At 38.1% G+C, this 23,031-nt stretch overlaps 4 protein-coding genes across 5 annotated transcripts; 3 read left to right on the plus strand and 1 right to left on the minus strand.

Annotated features, from left to right (window-relative positions):
• The first annotated feature begins 1,111 nt into the window (after nt 1–1,111).
• LOC106957883 (ferritin, heavy subunit) lies at nt 1,112–3,290 on the plus strand. Its single transcript, XM_015049416.1, has 5 exons — nt 1,112–1,399; nt 1,802–1,907; nt 2,308–2,454; nt 2,696–2,821; nt 2,920–3,290. The coding sequence occupies exons 2-5, from the start codon at nt 1,806–1,808 to the stop codon at nt 3,076–3,078; spliced, it is 534 nt and encodes a 177-aa protein (XP_014904902.1). The 5' UTR covers nt 1,112–1,399; nt 1,802–1,805; the 3' UTR covers nt 3,079–3,290.
• A 2,140-nt stretch (nt 3,291–5,430) lies between these two features.
• Nucleotides 5,431–10,064, minus strand: mcee (methylmalonyl CoA epimerase). The gene is made up of 3 exons (XM_015049417.1): nt 9,960–10,064; nt 8,613–8,953; nt 5,431–6,286 (listed from the first exon to the last, which is right to left on the minus strand). Exons 1-3 carry the CDS (start codon nt 9,985–9,987, stop codon nt 6,134–6,136), a joined length of 522 nt encoding a protein of 173 aa, XP_014904903.1. The 5' UTR covers nt 9,988–10,064; the 3' UTR covers nt 5,431–6,133.
• mphosph10 (M-phase phosphoprotein 10 (U3 small nucleolar ribonucleoprotein)) lies at nt 10,029–14,775 on the plus strand. Its single transcript, XM_015049412.1, has 11 exons — nt 10,029–10,170; nt 11,346–11,985; nt 12,069–12,238; nt 12,324–12,489; nt 12,785–12,926; nt 13,033–13,100; nt 13,192–13,329; nt 13,401–13,511; nt 13,716–13,823; nt 13,918–14,148; nt 14,510–14,775. The coding sequence occupies exons 1-11, from the start codon at nt 10,085–10,087 to the stop codon at nt 14,657–14,659; spliced, it is 2,010 nt and encodes a 669-aa protein (XP_014904898.1). The 5' UTR covers nt 10,029–10,084; the 3' UTR covers nt 14,660–14,775.
• A 1,281-nt stretch (nt 14,776–16,056) lies between these two features.
• On the plus strand, nt 16,057–20,548 carry ist1 (IST1 factor associated with ESCRT-III). 2 transcript variants are annotated; one of them, XM_015049413.1, is made up of 10 exons: nt 16,057–16,165; nt 16,679–16,779; nt 16,883–17,063; nt 17,138–17,225; nt 17,431–17,514; nt 17,601–17,711; nt 17,808–17,984; nt 18,864–18,959; nt 20,179–20,224; nt 20,376–20,548. In XM_015049413.1, exons 2-10 carry the CDS (start codon nt 16,692–16,694, stop codon nt 20,543–20,545), a joined length of 1,041 nt encoding a protein of 346 aa, XP_014904899.1. In that variant the 5' UTR covers nt 16,057–16,165; nt 16,679–16,691; the 3' UTR covers nt 20,546–20,548. The 2 variants fall into 2 exon arrangements, with proteins under 2 accessions (XP_014904899.1, XP_014904900.1); XM_015049414.1 differs by having other exon boundaries at nt 20,218–20,224.
• The last annotated feature ends 2,483 nt before the right edge of the window (nt 20,549–23,031 follow it).

Consider the following 23,031-nt stretch of genomic DNA (forward strand, 5'->3'; position numbering starts at 1 on the left):
CCTGCGCTCTAAAACGAAAACCTGTAATTTCAGGTATTTGCGGTAACACAACTAACTATTTCTGCTAGGTGTGACTTCATGTAATCTCTTCTCTGATTGGATGTACATATGCCGCTTTTATTGCCATCGTAATGTTAGCTAATCCCTTAGGAGGTACTTTTCAGCTGTAATAGAGGAAGGTAAACAACCCAAAGCCATTTCAGTACAGGAAAGGAATAATTGAACATAATCTAGTTAGAACGTTTGAAAACATCCGAAAGTCTTTGTATTTATAGAGTATCACTACAGTTGTGTTAAATGTCTCTTCTTTCTCTAAAAGGGTAACACCTTCACCTAACCTGTAGTTGTATTTACCTGGTTGTATTTAGTCATTTGTGTTATTAACCAAATAAGAATTAAATACTAATATTTTTATCAAGATAAATCTTTCACAATAATTTAATTAGTCAGGTTCTTGTGTGTGTGTGTCATATTGCTTACTTCATCCTAAACAATTTTAAATGTGTTAATGTGGTTGTTACACAAACCCAAAAGATCATCTGAGCAGACCCACGTGGTCTACCACGAGTCATCAGAAAATGAGTAATTAACTCGTCTGTCCTTGTTCCTGGCAAAGTACACACCCAGTTTTAATCCCATTGTCACTCAGAATTTGTTATTCTTGATTCCAAAAATAAAGTAAATATATGGCTCAACCGATAGATGTTTGAAAAATTAACGTGGTGCTTAACTTATTGTAGCAAATGCATGATGATATGTTGGTTTTAAAAAGCTTCAGCAAGAATATTGTAAACAAAATATACATTTTGCAATTAAGTGCCATCCGGAGCACTGTATGTTTTTTTTTTATCTTTACGCTTGAAAATACAAAATATTTTTGTGTTTTAAGTGGTGATAGTACATTTCAAATGAAGCTTTAAATACTTGCTAAAACAACTAACAACAATTATATTATTTCCATGGGCATGTCTGTTTATAAAATAAGTGCTGTTTTAATGTATTTTTTTTTTTAAATAAATTAATAGCGTAAAAAAAATCAAAATGGAACGATTTGATCTCGGTTACCTGGTTACACAAAGGCCCTGCCCACCACTAGTTGTGACGTCACCTCTAGACGCTTTATTTACTGACTTCCCGCACGTAGCTTTTACATTTGATCCTCGTTAGCGGACAGTGAAGGTTACCTGCTTCAACAGTGCTTGAACGGCAACCTTTTAACTGTCTCAACATTCAGATAGCAGCTTCTCTTCAGTTGTTTCTTTTTTTAATCAAGCAATTCGAACTTTTGTGCCAGCTAGCTAAATAAGGCTCCATCACGCTTTGCTAGAGGGCTATTTGTCTTGCTAACAACGCAACCAGTCGAAGAGCGGCGACCTCCTCAAAAGACGACCGAAATACAGTAAGTAATGATGCGTTATGTCATTTTCATTTCTATGCATGTATATTGGCGTTTGTGTTAAAATGTTTCTTTTTATAAGGGTTTAAGTTTTTATTTTCACCACGAAAACGCTGCTCATGTGGCATTTGGCGCAGGAACCGCTTTACGAGCTTATAGCGGTTGATGGCGCACAACAGCCTGGCTTTTTCATGTAGTGTTTATTGGGGCCTGGAGGTTGTTGTTGTTTTTTATGAAGCACCTTTCAGGGCTATCTATATTCGGGTTGGTCATAATTTGAGTCAATTTTCAAAACTTCCACATTTAAGTCCCTTGAAATACGTGGGCATGAAATTACAATTTCATGTAACTTTTCCATGTTATGTTGACTATAATTCGACGAAGTGCTTTTTGTATTTTTTTCAGAACCATGACTTCCCAGGTGAGACACAACTACCATCAGGACTGCGAGGCTGCCATCAACAGGCAGATCAACCTGGAGCTGTATGCCTCCTACGTCTACCTGTCTATGGTAAGTCCCAAATATGAACTGAGCGGAAATGAAACGGCTGCGGTGAACAAACATTTCGGGAAACTATGTGGAGCAGGTGTCTTAATATGAGGAACTGTTACCTGAAAGGGGAAATGTGTAAACCAGCTTGATTTGCAGCTGAAACGTTGTTGTTTTTTTTGTGTGTGTATTTTGCTCGGGGATTAGTTCAGTTTTTTTTCCTTTATAAATGCAGAAGTTTAAACAATAGGTGTTTTTTGAAATCTAGACGATCTTTAATTATCATTCTGACTTTATGACTTTACTGGAACTGGAGACTTGTGAAACCATGTGGGGGTTTTTTGCACTTTGGATTGTGTTGAGTTGTAGTCACTTGTAAATGCTTTAATAGAGGGAGCCTAAGCATTTTCCTCTGTCACAGGGCTACTTCTTTGACCGGGATGATCAGGCATTGCACAACTTTGCCAAGTTCTTTCGTGATCAGTCCCACGAGGAGCGTGAGCATGCTGAGAAGCTAATGAAACTCCAGAACCAGAGGGGAGGAAGGATTTTCCTGCAGGACATCAAGGTAAAAACCAGTGTGAAAGTGGACGTTTTCAGGATATTGAGTTGTTTGACGCATCATTAAACAAGTTTTGGGCGTGGCAATGCAGATACTGCGGGTGTGCAGCTGATTTCTGCTTATCTTTTTTGACCACTCGTGCCAACCCCTTCAAATTTAAGTAAAACGTTAAACTGCAAGTAGAGTTTGAGAAGACTCTTCTTGGATTTCCCTCATTAATTTGTTCTTTTTGCTCTTTGTCTTCCAGAAGCCAGACAGGGATGAGTGGGGCAGTGGTGTCGAAGCTCTTGAATGTGCCCTGCAGCTTGAGAAGAGCGTGAATCAGTCACTGCTGGACTTGCACAAGCTCTGCTCCACTCACAATGACCCACATGTGAGTATTAAACTCAAATTCAGTTTGGACAAGCCCTGATCTAGTTGCAAGCTCAAATGTCATGAAGACTTGCCTGATTTCATCTCACTGTCTTCCAGCTGTGTGATTTCATCGAGACGCACTACCTTGATGAGCAGGTGAAGTCGATCAAAGAATTGGGTGACTGGGTGAGCAACCTGCGCCGCATGGGAGCTCCTCAGAACGGCATGGCAGAGTACCTGTTTGACAAGCACACTCTTGGCAAAGAGAGCAGCTAAATCTGTCCAAAAATTGTCGAGGGGGGGGGGGGAAAAATTGCTTCTGTATGTGGCAATTTGCATCTTGCTTCTATAAATTTCAAAATGTATTTTTGGCAATAAATTGGTCATTGTTTAACAGTTCTGACACTTTTAAATCTGTAGATGTAGTCGCTGCATGTTTGCTGTATTGTGTTGACAGACCAAAATAAATCCTACCCTCTGGGTTCTCATTTGCCTGGTTTTCATTTATTCAATGTGTTAAAAGTGAAGTCTTGTGTTTAAATTGAATGGACTGATCTTGCATTCTCACCATTTTTCAAAAGGTTCAAGAATGTCTCCAAACTTGCTTAAAAAATTTATTTTATATCTTGGGCTGAAGTTCAGACATTCAGGGGTCTGAGGGCTCAAAGTGTTGAGGCATAATTACTATTTACTTCAGAACTTCAAATCTCAAGTATAGACCATGTGTCTCAAATGAGCAACTTGGTGCAAAAATAATGACCACCTGACAATGGTCAATGCTGAAGTTTGGGCAATTGCTTTAAAAGATCACCTTTTGCATGAAGCACATAGTTAAAGTTGAGCCAAACTGACAATGCCTGTTTCTCAGTTGCTGAACTTGAGGCAGCAAAAGTCAGCTCAGGTGGTTCATTAATTCAACTATTCTGTACAATTTTTATGGATGCAACTAAATTAATTGGATAAAACTGGCACATTCTTCAGATTTTTCATTTAGCCACTTAAGCCTTTTTGTACAATAAAAATGTAAAGCTTAATTTTTTTTAAGTGCACGACTTTGCAAAATGATCTGCAACTAAGTACTTGTGGAAAACGGTGTAGGATTAATCAAACTTCTGGGATTCATTGGATGGCAAAACCTGCTTAGGAATTTAAACCAGATGAAACTAAAACTAGGACACTTCTGGGTACATTTACTGTAAAGTGCATGGAGTCCATCTCTACTTACTAAATTGACTTCAAGCACTTTATGAATCTGTCTTCAGCCCTACAACATATCTAGAGCAAAGGGCTGCATGGACTAAGCTGATACAAGAACAATGCATAAATTTTCTCTATACCACTATATCCTGGCTTTAACATTAGTGCTGCTGGTTTAGTATTCAGGGATACACTTGATGTGACCTCATTCCTAACTAGGGAACTGTCAAATTGGAAGATTCAACATGATGGGTTTAGGTTTCAGATTAATCTTATGTTCCTGGACTTTGTATTTTAGATTTTGGTTTGCCTTATCAAATTAGTCAGAGCTCCACCATCATGGCTGACAGCCCTAAGAGGTTCCCTTTTTAATCAAAGCTATCCTGTTTCCATGGAGCAATCACTGTCCTTGCAGATTAAATGTCATTCTTCACTCTGTCTTTTACAAATTTTAAGGCTAGTGCTGCTTTGGACCAGTTATAGTTGCCTGGTAATACAGAAACCTTAATAGCTACATTATATAAACATGTCTCTGCCTTCACTAGATCCTTCAAGTGTTTATTGCACTTAGCAAGTCGGTGTCCTTGTGTCTTAGTTTGAAGGTTGTAACATGACTCTTAAAATTAAGGGATTTTGGTTAAGTGTCTAATCATGTGGTTCAAGGTGACACTTTGCCTTTAGCAGCTTATTCAAAGAAGTCTTACTCAGATGTTTCAAGTGACGCAAAGATGTTTACAGCTTCAGTTTCAAGTGAAAACACTATACTTTTTTGTGTGTGTGTAAAACCCAACATTCATTTCCAAACATTTAGTCCACAATGTTCTGCAAGTCTGGAGTCATCAGGGAATTTCCATGTCCTCCAAGAAAACTTAACAGGAAGTCCAAGTGAGATGTTTGAGGTTACCATACGTCATCAGACTTTGCTATTTTGCAATCTGATCTGTGGTGCCCCTGCTTTCCTCTTGAATCTTAATCTGCACCTTCTGGTGGTAACCCGACATTCTGGTATCATGGCTTTATAAACTGTTTATGTTATGATGCATTTTGTGGGTAACTTATTACCTTGACACTCAGATGCATCACTAGGGCCTAAGCACCTTATTAGAGCACATGGTAGCATAAAAATAATTGAAATACAAGGAGGTTTTGTATTATGTTTCTTGTGGCCTCGTAGAGGAAACCAAATTGGGTCTTTCAGCAGGATGATCCAAATCAACAAACATCAGACAAATTCAGCTCTCTGCCCTGGTCATTACATAACATGGTCATAAACCCTGAAGAAAATCTGCGGCGTTGTGGAGGAGGAGAAGAATCAGGACTGTGGACACTCGAGATTGTGCAAGAATGAACTCCTGAAGATTCCTTTCTTTGTATGCTCTAAACATGTGAAATGTTACACATTTTATAGATGATTCAAAAACAAAAAAAGCCTAAATTTCTTTAGCTTTTTTTTCCCCTTCTCCTGCTTATCAGTTGTATTGAGTTTAAATGTAGGATTTTCTTAAAATGTTTATAATATTATGCCACTGCAATATAATATAAATTCATTTAAGGGCTTTTTTTGTACAGCTTAACAGGAGGTTCTATAAATGTGCATTTTGAGGGGTAATGCATTGTATTTTAGCCATGTTCCTTTTAAAAAATGTTTTGCACTGGTCTTGTGTTATTATTTGATGACACTAGTAGGCTTTTTTTAGAACCATATTTGCCTGATGATGATCAGTGACAGAAATGTTGCTTGATGAACTTCCCCAGGATGTTGAACAAGAGTGGGAGTTTTGCTTCTGTTTCCTAGAAACGATCCGTTTTCCGGGCTACACACTCATTTCAAGTTGCAGCCGGTGGAGAAGAACATTGTGTTCTGTTAGATTAAAATGTCAAGCTCCGATTCAAAACGCATTTACAAGAGAGCAGGCAGGTAGTGGAAGTTCCTCTTTATGAACACAGTCTAAACACGCCACTCTAAATGATTCAAACAAATGCAAAACAAAATCAGGAGAGTTAGGAACACAGTTTCTGAAATGAGAAGTGCCATAGAGGGCATTCAACAACGCTATCACCGTGTTGTCAAAGTGACTGAGGAATATGTAGATACGCATGGAGAGCTCCGACAGTTCATGCAGATCAGAGAGGCTCATGCTTCTTCCAGCTCCACCAGCACACCGTCACAGTCTTTGGGATGAAGGAACATGACCGGTTTCCCATGAGCGCCTATCTGAGGCTCTGCCGACAGGGTTCTGATGTTCTTTGACTTCAAGTCGGCCACCGCAGCAGTAATGTCGTCCACCTGCAGACGGGAGGAAAACTCTGTTAATCATTCATCTGCAGTTAGATTATCGTACACTTTACCCTACTGTACCACAAACTAAGACAACAACTGAGTCAGCTCTCTGAATCACTTCTACTTGACCACCGTGACAGTACACTTTTGTTGTAGTGAGAGTTAGGAAATGTGAACAGCTTCCAGAAATTAGAGTTTTAATTTAAGTTTCTATGATGCTGACAACTCAGTCTAGCATTAATGTTGAGATTTGTTTACAGACATAAACCTTCAACCCTCAGCAAAATGTGCAGCAATCAAATTGTGTGGAGTGTGTGTTCTTTGTTTATAAGATACATGATGGAAATACTGAGCTAAGCAAAAAAAATAAAAAAGAAAAGAAACACAACACTGTTAATTAGAGCTGTTTCTAACTCAGTATGAATCTACAATTATTTATAGATTGACCTGTTTTATCAGGGACTGTTTCCAGATTATTATTTCACACTTACAATTAACTGCAAGTCCTCCAATAAAATACACTAGCTAGAGTTCAGTTTAAATTAGAGCTATTGGAGTCCAGATTTTCAAAAGGAAAACTGAAATAGTCACAAAGCTGCAGCCCACATTAATCCAATCATTATGCGAATTCTCAATATCAGACTAACCATATTAAAATAGAAAGACTGGAATCCTTCACAGGGCTAACATTTTTAACCATGAAACCAAAGTAAAAAAAACAAAAAGGTTAGATCACAAAAACTAAACTATAAAGAAACATAGTTGATGGCACTCATGTCAGTAATCTTCCTTTTCAAATGAGAGTGGCAATGTATTTTGATTATATGGTTTTAGGCAACCTTGAGAAGAACTATGTTATGTGTGATAGATTGTTACAGCCAGTGGCCTTTTCTGTTTTCCTTTTTCTTTTTTTTGTAAGAGCCGGGTCATAACATAGATTATATGCCATGAGTTAGGCACCTGGAGGTGCACAACGGTGCAATTACCAGATTGTGGCCTTACTGCAATAAGGTGTGTGTAATAAAGAGAGAGAGAGAGAGAGAGAGAGAGAGAGAGAGAGAAAGAGAGAGAGAGAAGGAGAAAGAGAGAAAGAACACAGTTGCTTGTGTTGATAATTCCTATGACCTGGGTGTACCTTATCTCTTGCTCAATGATCTATAAACAGACACAGGTAACTGCAATTGGTAACTGCAACAAAATAAAATCAATGACTTCTCAACATAGCACTTTAACACAAGAAAAAATCTCAATGCTCATTTAAAAAAAGCCATGTTTTTACACACACATGCACACACAAAAAAAAACAAGGAATTTGACCTCAGTTCCGCTTTTCTCTAAATGAGGACATAACTGTGTTCAACAGAGAGACAGCCTGGGGATAAAAAAAACAGTCTCTGTGGTGTCTGGTTTATGAAAATTGTTTTCTGTAGCTCTGACCTGAAGATAAAAACCTAAACAGTTTGTTTAGGTCAGAACCAAGATATTTTGGTTGTTTATTTTGGATATTTTGACCCTTGACCTGTACAAGTGCTGCATGAGAGAAGGTCAGTCCCGAAGATATAACACTTAGAAAATATTTTTAAACTTCCACCTGAAGTTCAATTTCTTAATACTTTGCTTCAAATGAGAGACACATTCTTTTAATTAGGTCATATCCAATACATTTGTTATTTGAGCTTCTTAAAAATGAGTTAAGGTTTTACATTTTGCAGAAATGTTCCATATTTTCTGTACACTTCTCTCATCTGGTAATAACAGCACACTGTGCAGTCGTTGTTCAACAGAACCATGGATGTGGGAACATGGAGGACAAACGAAGACATGTTAGGTCTGACATCTACCTACAGTAGATGAAATGTCCTACTTTAAGAAATTGGTAAAAAGGACCAGAAAAGATCTAACACAGTGTCTGAGAAGTGCATCCTCCTTCACAAACACAAAGATTATACATAGTAACTCTTTGAGAGCCAACTTGTTATCTTAAGAGTTTTTTATAGATCCAGTTAAAGAAATTGGAACTTATTCTGTCCTTCCAACAGGCTGCTGTAATAAAGTGCATCTGCGATGAATCCTTTTTATGTCTGCATGGTTTGTAGGTCTGTCTGAAAATCTGTTAAGCTACTGATAAATACCACTTTAAAAGAGTATGAGAGCGTCTGGATGCCTGGCTTTAAAACATCAAATCAAGAAATGACTTGAGACTTTTGCACAAAACCGCTACAATAATAGTCACCTGCTTTGAAATGCGACTATGATCTGGATTATTAGTTTTGTAGATGTGAAAACAACTTTAAGTTTCAAACTAATAGTTTTAGCGCCATCAGTTTCGCACCTCAATACAAATGTGGTGCATCCCTCCTGACTTGTTTTTCTGTAAGAACCCAGAGATGGGGCTCTTCTCTCCGAGAGGATGGAGCAGCTCCAGCTTAGTGTTGCCCAGCTCCACAAACACTGTGTAGACCCCGTGCTCCGGCAGGGGGACCTTTTCGCTCACAGTGGCACCGAGTACATCTCGATACAGAGCCGTGGCTTTCTCCATGTCGGGCACGGCGATGGCTACGTGGTTCAGCTTCCCCAGTTTCCACAGCGATCCAGGAACACCCCGGCGGAGGGGGGCAGTTGTCGAATGTCCTCGCAGGATGGCAGCACGAGAACATCTGGAAAAGCCTGCCGCTGGACGAACAAGTTAATAAGATGAGAAACAACCTTGTCAAAATATTTTCCATCAAATTAGCTTCATAAATGGTCCATGGTTTGATAACGTGTCATTTTATTTTACTAGACAGTGTTCTAGATTTTTTTTTTTTTTAAAGTCAGAGTTTTGTGTTTTTAAATCAAAAGTAAAAACCTACCTGTTGGAAAACACTTAAAAGTTAATTTGAACAGCATCTTCCTTACAGACACCCAGCTTAATACATGTTTTCTGCCACATAATTTATTTGTTTTTGTTCACTTTATTTTATTACCCACTATTGTCTGATTTTGTATATTTAGTATTAAGTTTTGTATTGTAGTAATTTTACCGTGTTTTGTTATTTGAGTCTTAATTGTTTTAAACTAAATTACATTTAAAAGTCCTTCAAAAATAAAAATAAACTGACAAGTTTGCCTCCCTTTTCATTCAGGGTTAAGAACTTTTCTATTTAGCTTCCTACAGATCTTCAGATAAGGGTAGACTTACGACACAGAATAAACGTATATTTTCGTGGATTTAAAACCCTTTTAAAAACAATAGTTACTGTAGTTTTAAATACTGTTTTGATACATCCCCATAGTATTTGGGGATGTATCAAATGCTATGATTTGGGGATTTTAGCATCCCCAAATCTAAAATAAACGTGGATTAATTTTTATTTCAACAAAACAATTTATTTAATGGTGTTTCTGTATATGATTGAACGAGGTGAATATGTTTCTCTGTCTATTCGTATAAAACTCAATAAGTTAATCCTGTGTGCCTACATTAAAATGCATCTGATCAAACTCAGACTTCATGAACAACAATGCAAACAGAGGCTTCAGTAAAACAAACTGCTAATGTAACTTGATCATTGTTCTGTCCAGCAACGCTAAAGTTCATCCTTGTTTTTACTGACGTCCAATGATAATAATGAATGTGTAAAGAATATCACATAGGAGTCCAGTAGTTGGCGTAAGACATTAGTCGACGTAAACAAACCTGCAACCTTCAGCACAGCGGACGCCATGTTAGTACCTCGGAACCAAGCTGCTGCGGCAGCGGAAGTGTTTCACTTAGAGCCTATTTACTTACGACACTCAGACGCTCACACATGTGAGTGAAACATGGCTAACCGAGAAATGAGGAGAGTGCTGGAGGACTGTGTTAAGATAATAAATGACAACACGGCACAGCCAGAGAACTTTCTGAGGCAAGTAGCTAATGCCGGAGAAAACAACTGCTGAATGTTTTTCATAATCAAAAAGCAAAGATTGACGTATCTAGCGCTAGGCTAAAGCTAAAGTAGTATCATTCGTAGTAGCTGTAGCATTAGCAAGTAGTAGTGTAGATGTAAATTTAGTGTTATAATTGAAGTAAAATCATTAATTTGCTACAAGATAACATGCATAACTAAGTCTTAAGTGTATTTAGAAATGCAGTGGTCAGAGTTTTTTTTTTGCCGATACCGATTTGTAGTTTTCTATGTCTTTCTATGTAGTAGAAAGCATAAAGGGGAAATTAGCAGGTTCCTTGATAGGGGTAATATTCTTCAATTCAACAGAAATTGAGGCCTTTCAAGACATTTATGCATGAAAGCATATATCCCAAACCTGCTTCTGGTTATTATCTTACTGTAATATGTTAATCAGAGCCTATGTTGTCGTTGATTAATTAATTAGTTCTTAGTGTTAAAGAATTTAATGTATGAAAAAAGGTTTGTTTTGTATCTGACCTTCCTTACAGAGCTAAACTGAATATCTGACTGATTGATCTTTAATAAATTGACTGACAACTGAAACATGATCTCACAGCCATCTGTAATTTCATGAAAAAGACACACATATGTGGGGATAGAGACAGACACTCTTTCACAACGAGGTGAAAAAAAATATATAGAAGAATGAAGATCTCTCCTATATTTCTATTTGGATATAGAAACACCTAAAAGAAAATGTTTAGCAGGATGATTCCTAAAGGTTTTTGATTTTTAGGTCATAAGCATAAGACAGAAACGATTTCAATGTCACAAAGACAAATATGCTGTTTGTCGAGCAGAAGTTATGATTTTGTCTTTAGAAATGAAACACCAATACTGACATTTGTTAAATTTTTTTAGGCTTATGTTGCACACTTGGTGTTAATTTCAGTCCAACAGTCTGTATCTTTGTATCTGTTTTAGCATATTACAGATGAATGTTCTGCGTTACACTTCAGTTTTCAAGTTTTTCCTATAATTTTTGCATCATAGATCATAAATCTACCATTAGTTTCTTTGGTATCATTTGTTGCTCAAATTGAAAACAAAAAAACAAGCACAGTTAGAAATTCCTCATTGAACCGTATTTCTAGATCTGCCAGATTAAACAGTTGTTTTCACCTCTTCAGCCTTCAAGATGGACCTGCAGCAGAATTTACTTCCCTCACCAAGACCCTCTATGACCTCCAAAAATCTGTGGAGCCTGCAGGTTGTAAAGGAAGCCCTCTGCCTCAGCTGGTGGTGGACAACTTTGATGAGGAGCAGATTTGGCAGGAACTGGAGATACAGAATAATGCTGTGATGAAACATTTTAAAAATGCCGTAGATGAGACTTTAATTAAGACTTTGCTGAAAGAGGACACGGAGGAGGAAGACGAGAATGAAGAGGAGGCTGAAGGAGAGACAGATGATGAAAATGACACTGAACAACCTTCCAAACTCCGAAATAAAAAGGCAGCGGAGGCACAAAGTGACTCTGAGGAAGACTCTGATATAGATTTTGACGTGGACGCTCTTGAGAAACGAGAGAAGCAGAAGAAGCAAGGTGTGAGGAATGACTCCAGGACAAAAGTTGTTCCCTCTGAGGTTGATGATAAGTTCTTCAAACTGTCAGAGATGGAGTCGTTTCTTGATGAGATGGACAAACGTGAGGGAAAGGAAGACGAGGGCGAAGATGATATTGACTATTTTCAGGATGTTCCCTCTGATGAAGACGATGATTTGGACTTGGATGAGATTATGTCCTCCAAAGAAAATAAGAAAAACATGGTATGCACGTCACATTTCTGCTTTCCACGATAACACAGAAGACAAAAATGTAATAATTTTGTTTATATTAACAATATTAACAGGCAAAGAGCTCCAGGAATCTCAAGTACAAAGATTTCTTTGATGCCATGGACGGCGGACCAGCTAAAATAAATGAGCAGTCAGATGATGATGACGATGATGATGAGATGGAGGACATCCAGGATGAAGGAGAAGAAGAGGATTTTGATGAGGAAGAGGAGGACGATAATGAGTAAGTGTGATCAGTTACTTTTTTTTTATTCATATGTCAGAGAAGCACTTCAGTTTGATGGCAGCATGTCTGTGCTTTCTGGTAGCGGTGACGGAGGAAGTCCAAGTAAAGCCTCTCGAAAGAAGGTGACCTTTGACCTGTCTGGGGAGGAGGACAGCGAGGGGGAGGACATGGAGGAGACATTTGGAGGAAAAACTTCAAGCTCGGAAAAGTCCGAAGTAAAGTCTTCATATGAGAAGCGACAGGAGAAGGTAACAAAGCTTCAAATGCTGCTGATTTGATTTATAACCGATTCTGAAGTCTACTTCTGATAGCACAGAGTTGAATTTCTAAAATGAAGCAAAACAAAAACGTTACTATGAAAACATTGAGTTAAGAATATAAATAAGTTTTTCTATGGTCTCAAATTATTATTATTTGACGGGTTTTTTTTTTTTTGATAATTCCTCCGGCAGAAAATCTCGACAAAAGAGTTTTTCTCAAGAATATGTGAAAGAAGGTTCCCTGCAGTTCACTTTTAGTTACCGCTGGTCTCCCATCTTGCAGATGTCTCAGAAGATCCAGGAGCTGGAGAACGCAGCTCTGGCAGAGAAGGCGTGGCAGCTGTCCGGAGAGGTGACGGCGCAGACCCGTCCGGAGAACAGCATGCTGGAGGAGGACGTGGAGTTTGAACAGGCATCAAGATTGGGTGAGCCTTTATTCTCGTGCTTTTCGATTGATCAGCTGTCGTTTGACGTAGCAGTCTATTTAGCAAGCCTGTCAGGTAAACCAAATAACCCAGTTTCGTTCTTTAGCCCCTGCTATTACTGAGGAGACCACCCTGCAGCTTGAAGACATCATCAAACAGAGAATAAAAGACCAGGTCAGACATGGAGACTTTTATTTAACCTGATTTTTTATTATTATTATTAATGTTTCTTTGAATCAGTGCCTTCATCTTGTGTTCACACAAGGCATTTGATGATGTGGAGCGTAAAGAGAAGCCTAAGGAGGAGGTGTTTGAATACAAAAAGAGACTGACTCTGGACCATGAGAAGAGCAAGCAGAGTCTAGCACAAATCTATGAGCAAGAATACATCAAACAGATTCAGGTTTGACTTTACACTTGTTCTCCATCACATACAATCCGCAGAGCCTCCGTTTTATTATCCTCTTATTTCAGAATAAGACAGAGGAAGAGGAGAACCCAGCTCATGTAGAAATTCAAAAACTTATGGACACGCTCTTCCTAAAGCTGGACGCTCTTTCCAACTTCCACTTCACACCAAAACCAGTGAGTTATTTTCTGATATCAGTTACTAAAAGGTACAAAAAAAGGCAAAATGAATAAAATGTCATTTTGAAATAAATTTCATTCAATAATAAAAAAAAAGAAAGGAAATAGCTAAATGAGGATGAGACATGCTGTACGATAAATGTAAAGGATAGCAGGATAGTGATGATGAACTCATCCATCCATGTTTACTGTCTTGAACAGCCTGTTCCAGAGGTCAAGGTGGTGTCGAACCTCCCGTCCATCACTATGGAGGAGGTGGCTCCGGTCAGCACTAGTGATGCCACTCTGCTCGCACCAGAAGAAGTCAAGGTTTGGCAGCTTCAATCCAATTACAAATATCTATGGTGGTGATACCAGTTTTTCAGTTACACAACAGCTTATAAGCACTTTCTGCTTATTAAAGGAGAAGAACAAGGCCGGAGACTTACTGGGTGATACTGAGAAGACGTCGACTGACAAGAAGCGCGAGAGACGGCACAAGAAGAAAGTGAAGCGTCTGAAGATTCAGGAGAAGGAGAAGAGACAAAAGCTTAAGGAAGCTAGCAGGACCGGGGGAAATAAAAAGCCTTCGAAGGCTGAAGTCACTGAAAACCTGAAGAAACTCACAAAGGGAGGCAAAGCCGTAATACTAAAGGTTGAGCACTTTATTGGATTATACACAAACCAAATTCTCATAGTTTCTGACTTACAATGTGAACAGTATTGCCAAATATTTTCATAACACATTTGACTTTTTATACTTTATAGCTGTGTATTATTTGTTTACAGACAAAGCACTAGTCACGGACGGGTTTCATCCTTTATCAGCACAATTTTAACCTGCACATCACAATTTGAGTATCTATTTTTAGCATTTGCACATTTAGCTGATTCATCTTTCGTTTATGCAAGTTGAGCCACACCTTCTGGATGCCAACACAAACACTTCATTGCCCCTTAAATAGCTCAGTGTGTTTCTGAAGTGACGCATCTAATACCGTTTCCTTTGCTTTCAGGATGAAGGAAAGGACAAGGCTCTGCGGTCTTCTCAAGCTTTCTTCTCTCAGCTTCAGGATCAGGTCAAAAGTCAGATCAAAAGTACAAAGGAACAGTCTTCAAAGAAGAAGAAACAAAAGGAGGTTTCTGTCAGCAAACTCAAGCTGTAATGACTCTTCTGGTTTATTTTTGATGATCACCTTTTCATTGTACAGATTCTTTTATGAAACAACTGCAATACATTAAGTCTGAAAGTGTGAATAAATTGTTTCTGTTTTTATTCAAATGTTTGTGTTTATTCACATAAAGCACTTTATTTTACTATCTACAATGGTTATTGTGCTACAGTAAGAATCAGTAGGGGCCTTAGCTTGGATTATGAGTCTGCCTGCAGCAGATTTTGTTTTTTACTTCCTCTCTTGATTTTTGCAGCTCAACAGTTGTACCACATTGAAGAACATAATCACTTTTTGCCATCAGGGGGTGATGTGAGCATAATGCCTGACAGAAACTGACATAAAAGCCAGATTTATGTGAAGAGATTATGAATTTTATTCATAATCTGATGTATAATGAGTCTTTGATGTCCAGCCTGAATTCCAGTGTAGTTCTCTATCATTTTTCTCATTTGTCTTTCTATAAGAAGAAAATGTTATGCTAACATCAAATCTAAGTTGGATTACCTAAATCAATATTAACACGATAAGCAAGACTGCAATAGTTTTGTTGATGAAAGTGACTTTTAAGTGGTTAGCATCTTAATAAACAGCATTACAATTATATGAATATTGCTGTAGTTTCTAGTAATGTTTCAGACTCGGCGTGGGATTTATTTTTTAAAAATCCAGCAGCGTATCTTAGGCTTTGTTATTCCTCTACAATTTGTTGCCTGCATTTGCCCCAACTTATTCCTTGACACATACACACACATCATACACCAATAAATTAAAGCAATTACAATTTTTGTTGGAAAGAAATTGTTCATTTTAAATGTACCCAAGACAATTTTGTGTTGTACAATGATTGGTAAACATATGGCTGAAATACATATTATTACTATATAGTGTAAAGTAACCAAATAGAGAAAATGTTTACATTTGATTGTTAATACAACTGTACTTTACTATTAGATTTACTCCATAAGTGTTGACTGACAGTAAACGCTCATGCTCAGGAATAGAAAAAGTGATGTCATTTTTCCTCAATAGAATGATGTGTGAGATGCAAAATGATGATTAGGATAAGAAGATTAACATCTCGGATAGCTGAAACTTTCTTTTTATAAGGAATCACTGAATCATGAATAATGGTTCACTTTGAAACATTTAATAAAACTTAGAGGATTTTTCAATATTTTTAAAGTATTTTTCCAAAGTCCTTTACAAAAATGGCCAGTTGAAATGCAATTTAAAAGTAGATTTTTTCCATTCTGATGACTAAGAAACCCATTTGATATATACCAAGTATGTAAAAATGCCACATTTTAAAAAAGATAACGCGAGAGGAGTGTAGTTATTAAATGTCACTCTGGCCTGCCATACCTCGTCTCCGCCTCTTTGGTAAAATCCCCATGACGTAAACGCAAACCATTACGGAAGTAAACTAGGCGACGAAACAGGGACAGAAACCCTTATTAGTTGCGTGTCTTGTCTTGCCTAACAGTTACAGACTTTCAGGTAAGTCTTTTTTCGTTTTTTTTTGTAGGATAAATGTTATATGTGTAAAATAAAATTCTTTAACGTATTTGAGTGTATTAGGGTCTGTTTGTTTTTGTTTTGAAAGCGTTTAGCAAGAGCTAGTAGTTGGAAGCTAACCAACGCATAGAAACTGAGCTTTAACAAACTGAACTCTGGGAAACAATCAGGCTTGAGTTAACCTTAAACTGCTACAACATTGTGGTAAAATATGTGGATATACAAATAAAACAAATATAATTTGTCAACTCTGAAAGTATCGCAATTTCTTATTGTTAGCTTACGTTAAGCTAAAGCTAACTGACTTTAGCATAATCAACGAATAGTTTCAGTTGTCAGCGTGATTTCAGTGTCTAATTTACTTTGTGTTTACATGTGTTTATTGTTGTTTGGGGCTTAACAACACGGTCAGTTTGCTCGCCCTCACATGATGAGGTGAGTCACTGCATCGGATGTTTCCGTATGGTTTCTGATCAGACTATACTCTGTCCACAGATACACCGTCGTCATGTTGGGAGGAGGCTTCAAAGGAGAAAGGCTAAGAGTTAACCTGCGGCTGGTCATAAACCGACTTAAACTCCTAGAGAAGAAGAAAAGTGAGTGCATTGAAGTTGACAAATAAGTTTGATTCATTTTCTCTTGTTGCTGCCATTAGTGACAGTTTTTAACTTGACCAATCTTCACAAATTTCAAATGAAGCTGAGCTCGCCCAAAAGGCAAGGAAGGAGATTGCAGATTACCTGTCCTCTGGCAAGGATGAGCGGGCCCGGATTCGTGTTGAACACATCATCAGAGAGGACTACCTGGTTGAAGCCATGGAGATCCTTGAGCTGTACTGTGACTTGTTGCTCACTCGTTTCGGCCTCATCCAGTCCATGAAGTGAGTACTGAAACAAACTGGTGTGTGCTTTATAAGCTGTCACAATGCTCATCTACTTCTTTTGTGGCTGCCAGGGAGCTGGATCCAGGCTTGCAAGAGGCAGTGTCCACTCTCATCTGGGCAGCGCCTCGCCTCCAGTCAGAGGTGTCTGAACTGAAGATTGTAAGTGCTTTTTCAATTAAAAGAAAAAAAAATAATATTCCACTAAGTATTTTTATTTATATTACAAATGTCTGTACATTTAGGACAAAATTAAATCAAAGTAAAATTCCTTTTGATTAAGTTTAATTCTGATGTAACAAATAACTGTTTCAATAAGCAGTTTTATTTCTATCATGTCAGCTGTGTCTCTTAATGGTTCCTTCAGGTTTCTGAACAACTATGTGCAAAATACAGCAAGGAATATGGCAAGCTGTGCAGAACAAACCAGATTGGCACTGTCAACGACAGGGTAGGCCATATTTTTCTGGTATTTTGTGTTGTCTTTTTGAATAATACATGTACCATTTGTCGAATAACCATCTGATATGATTACAGCTGATGCACAAACTGAGCGTGGAGGCTCCTCCCAAGATTCTAGTGGAGCGCTATCTGATAGAGATAGCGAAGAACTACAATGTGCCATATGAGCCTGACGCTATGGTCCGGGTATGTTGTTATTTTCTTTTGAATACATTCCCTTTGACTATGTATGAAGGATGATGTAATGAGTTTTGCTTATTTACTCAAACTGTTTCTGGATAGCCTGAAGTGTGTACTGGAGAGGAGGCAGATCTAATTGATGTGGATACAGACAGGAAGAATGGAGGTGGAGGCAGTGGAGGCGGTTTCTCTGCTCCTCCTGCTACAGCTATGCCCATGCCCATGCCCATGCCCATGCCTATGCCAACAGCTTTTAACTACCCACCTCCAAAAGGAGCGGTAAGAAATGTTAAAATACTCTTTTAACCTCTTACTGTGAGTTTAACAGTCCTAAGCATTATTCAAAAGTATAAAATAGACTTCCAGTCATTTTCAGGTCCAAAAAAGTATGAAAAAAATAATAAATGGGGTATGGGAAACTATTTGGATTTTAAGACTATTAGCCCATGTTTCATATTTTGAAAAAATAAAAATAAATTGACTTGCTTTCTAAAAATGATTAGCAGATGTATTTTAAGACTGAAATCGATGTCTGTTTTTGGTCCATCCACTTCAAGCCTGGATTAAAAGTTTTTAGTGTTTTATGTATTGAGTTTGGACACTTTTTTTGTTTTGGGGGAATTTTTGGAACATGCAGAAAAATCTAATAAACATTTACAATACCTTTTTTGAAGTTTTATTTCTTAGAGGACCCACAATTTACCAAGAAAGTACTAATTTACTTAGATTTTAGTTTCGCACTGACTCTGAATTTCTAACATAAACACTAAAACAAGCTAAATATTCTTCCAAAACAGTTGGGACTTGAGTTCCTTGCCACTTTCTCTGTTAATAACTGATATTAAACACACATAAAGTTTAGTGTCATCTCAGTCGGTTCAAAATGATATTCTGCTTACAAAGTGAGAGTAATATGAAATAAAATGTGATCATCAGAGCTCAGTTGTTTTCATTGATTATATTGCACTTTATACAATATAACAAAATCCAAGTCTGCCTGGACATACAGAATTATTTAAAGATCTCCTCTTTGTTATTAAAGTCATTTAATCTGTATGTATTTGGACAATAGTTTCAAACACAGCAGAATATTCTTGTGTGTGATGATATGGATGATGGTTACCCAACGTTTTCCTGACTATTTGCCATTTTCTGCAGGAACCTTTTAACCCCTCGGTTGGAACCTACAACAGCTTCCCAGTAGCAGGAGGGCAGCCCCCTCAGCTGCCTTCTTCTCCCCCCACATACGAGTCCGTAAGTGACTGAGCCCTTCACGTCAGTGCCTCCCCACCCCCATCCCCACAGATGGACAGACGCACAGGGCAGGGAAGCACTCAGGGAAGGACTGTTTATTCAGCATGCTTGTAGTTTTACCTACATTCCTGGTTCGTCTACATTTATAAATGTAGAGTGAAGTCCATATCTTACTGGAGACTGGCTTAGCCCTCGGCCTTTTTAAGCATGCACTGAGTATATTTAACTAACAATTATGTACTGAAAATGGGATTGGAGTGCAGATTCAATTTGCAGTACTGTTGTTTTTTCAATTGTCTGTTGCTGATTTGCACATAAAAGGTTCAAAGCTCATTTTAATTGTGATATTTGCTTTTTAAATCAGCAACTTTTTTTAATAAACGCGCTGCTGAATTAAAAGTAAAATGGATGAATAGTTTTAATAATAAAAACAGATAGGACCTATACATCTACTAACTGACTAAGCAGCTCTTTAGGATGTGTCACATTATCTAAGTCTATAAAAATGCATCCTTTCAGCAAATACAATGAGGGTTAAAAGCAATAAGCATAGACAAGATCAGACTGACCTAAAGAAATATAAGACATAGAGACCAGAGTCCATCTGATCTGAGGAACGATTTAAATCTGATGAGTTTGAGTGTTATAGCTGCCACAAAGTTTAACTGTAAGAGTGACTTGGCATTCGGCAGTGACCTGGTCAGTCACTTGAGCTCCACCAGATGGTGCCTGATTGTGTTTTATCCAAACACAAACTGAGCAGAAAAAGAACAATAGCTTCAGTAAAGACCTGGCAACACATCTCGTAGATTTTTAGGGGATTCCAGACTTCAGAACAAGACTTCAGCCATGTTAATTCAAAAATTAAGTCTGCACCTCAATTGCTTTTCAGTTGTTGTGTATAAAAAACAATTTTGAGCCATCACTTTGGATTTATTTCCCACAGCCTGTTTGTTTTTTGTGAATAGCTTCTGCTTTGACTAACATGAGATGGTGAGTTGCTCTGAGCGTGCCTGAGTCTGATTGATTTATCGATCAGAGAAATTTCGCTGCCTACCTCCTAACATCTGCTTTGAAGGGTGATGGCTCTTAAATAATTTGTGCACCAGAATATTTTCTGTTTATTCTCCTATTCTGTCTTTGTGAGGTCTAATGAATAGTTTTTCTACAGTAGAAAGGTGACAATACGATTTGTGACGCATTTTTGTCTGCGTTTTAGATCGATGACTTCAATGACAAAGGTTCTGTTCCTTCTCAGGCTCTAGGTGAGTTCCACCTGAAACATATGCAGTTTTGTTTATGATACATAATTCCAGTTGTGGTGTTCTTCTCCCCCACGGTTTTTGTGAAGTTCACTCCCGATGTCTTTTGGCCGGTTATAGTAGAAAAAAATAAACTGTTCGTACTTCCCTTCAGGTCCTACTCCTGCACCTCGTCACTCGTTTGACCACAACAACCTACCAGAACTTCCCTCCGTTCCCGACACGCTCCCCACCTCCTCCCTGGGTGGACCCACCACCAACTCGGACGACATCGACTTTGACGATTTGACGCGGCGGTTCGAGGAGCTGAAAAAGAAGACCTAATCTGTGACACTGCTGGTCTGCGTACCTTATCTTACAGGCCTGTGTCGTTACCTACACAAGCCAGAACAGGAAATGGGGAAACATTTAGGGTTTTGAATCAGATTTGGGTAGTTCTCCTCCCCACTTCCACCCATATAAAGTAATTTTACATAGATTTTAAATATACATATATTCTTACCTCATTTTCACAAATATGACCAACTTACTGAAGGTGTGGGTGCTCACCAACCAACCAACCAACCAACCAACCAACCAACCAACCAACCAACCAACCAACCAACCAACCAACCAACCCTGTCTGCTAGAAAATTTATTTTCTTTTTCGGAAGGGCCACATGATTTTTTTTTTTCCCCCCCAAGTAGCAACATTTATATATATTCAAAATTACAATCATGAGGCTGCCGAAACCTTTTCATTTGTTTTCATTTAAGGTCATGCTGCCTTTTTACTGTTTCCAAATAAACCTGAGTGAATCAACTATTTAATCAAATCAAGATTTTATTTGCTTTTCCTACGGTTTGGGGTTTGACTAATAAATACAGCCTGTGCGTTGGCTCTAATTGGTGCATGTTGATGCCGCTGTAATCTTTTCCACTGTGTTTATTCGTCATTGTCTCAGAGCAGTCAGTCAAGCCCGACTGGTTTCCCCACTGGGATAGGAAGCGGCCATTGGCACTTAATGAAGTCAGCATATCTTCTCACAGCAGTTTCAGAAAACAATCGGACACGGAAGCCATATCTCCTGTTCTGTCCAGTCCATGTAGTCGTAACACTGTGGAACTGAGGATTTTGAAGTGACACCATTCACTGAGCTACTTCAATGACAGGAAGAAGGTGTGTGTGTGTGAGGCCTTGAGGAAAAGCGAGTAGTGAAATCTCAAAACCTACGTGGTAGTTGATCAGGCTTTGTTGTAAAAGTACAAAAAAAGTGTATGAATCCATTTATATAGAACATCTACAGTAATATAGATGATTATTTGCGCAAGTGATTTACAGATGAACCAAAAGATGTTTGGCAGCAGGGCTTTGTTCATTATTTGAAGAAACTGTTTTATAATTACTGCCTCTGAAAAATACTTCTCCCCCCTCCTTTTGAATGTCTGTTTTACCAAACTCTTATACTGTAACATAACTGAATGACATAATTTACAAGCACTCCTTTTAGATGCAACATATATGATTGGATCTTGTGTTTTGACTCCAGAAGTGATCATTTTATCCTGTTTTCTGCGAACATGTGCATGGGTCTTATACTGTATGTCCACCGCTGCATTTGCCTTAGCTGTCGTCTCTCATCCGAGGCCTTGCCAGTCTGTGGAAGGATTAAGCACTTGTCATCCATCAAGACTGGAGTCATGTTACCAGTTTGTTATGTGACAAATTCTTCCTCTTAAATTATTTGGTGAATTTATGCTTTGGATAAGTAACAGCCTGCTTTTCGATAGATAAAAGAGTTCTTGTGAAAAAAATTAAAAAAAAGGAGGGTTTTATTTTTGTGCAGACATGACGTATTGCTGTAACCTTACCACACCCAGCACTGCCTGCATGGCAAATGGACAGCGGCCTTGTGAACAGTGATTCAGCAGTTTCTGGAAACACAAGGAGTGGCTTTCAGTCTGGATTGCAAACAATGTTTATTCTGTTCAAAATATTTTGTAGGATGTAAAGCGAGATTGACACTACAGAGCTGTGACCTGCTCCCTATTTTTTTCTATGTTAGACTTTTCTATCATTCTGTTTCCTTACACACAAAATGTGTCAGGTTGAAAGAGATTTGTTTTTTCACAATGTACGGTAACATAAAACATTAATAAATGACTGTTTGGAACTGGAGCAAATTTTGATTTCTTAACTTTTTTTTTTTTGTCCTGTTTTAAATCACTGTAGTAAGTATTGGTGCCCACTAGGGGTCAGTGGCGCGTTTTACAACAATTCAGAAATGTTGCAGTCCTGAAGTCATACATCATCAGGTACGTTTCAACAAGTTTTACGATTAACAAATAATTCATTTATTTTAGTAATTCACTTAAAAAGTGAGACCTCCGGACAAATTGATTATCCAGGGTGAATTAGTGTTTATCTCTGTTTATTTAAGTAATGAGAATCCCAAACTAATTTTCTCGGAAAATTTGTTCAGTTTCAAAAGCAAGTATTTTCAATATGATATGGTCTATATACTGCAAAGCTGATGACTATCTTAAGATGGGCAAATCACAAGAGGTCGCTGCTGAAGAAGATGGCTATTCACCTGGCACTATTGCGAAGGTTAAGTGGAAGGAAAAAGTGCACAAGGCAAGGGGATGACCTTTTGCCTTGAGAGAATTGTGAATGTATTCCATTCAGGAGTTGGGAGGTGATTCACATGATGTGAACTGCAGCTGAAGTCGGGGCTTCATGAGGCACTGTACACATGACCAGCAAACTGGATTGATCCAAACCTCCTGTTAAATGGAAGCTAAGAGTTAGCAATCCAGTGGTTGCCACC

Source organism: Poecilia latipinna, unplaced genomic scaffold (genome assembly GCF_001443285.1).
Source record: "Poecilia latipinna isolate Pla-1442-1.1 unplaced genomic scaffold, P_latipinna-1.0 Scaffold946, whole genome shotgun sequence".
NCBI classification, from domain to species: domain Eukaryota; kingdom Metazoa; phylum Chordata; class Actinopteri; order Cyprinodontiformes; family Poeciliidae; genus Poecilia; species Poecilia latipinna.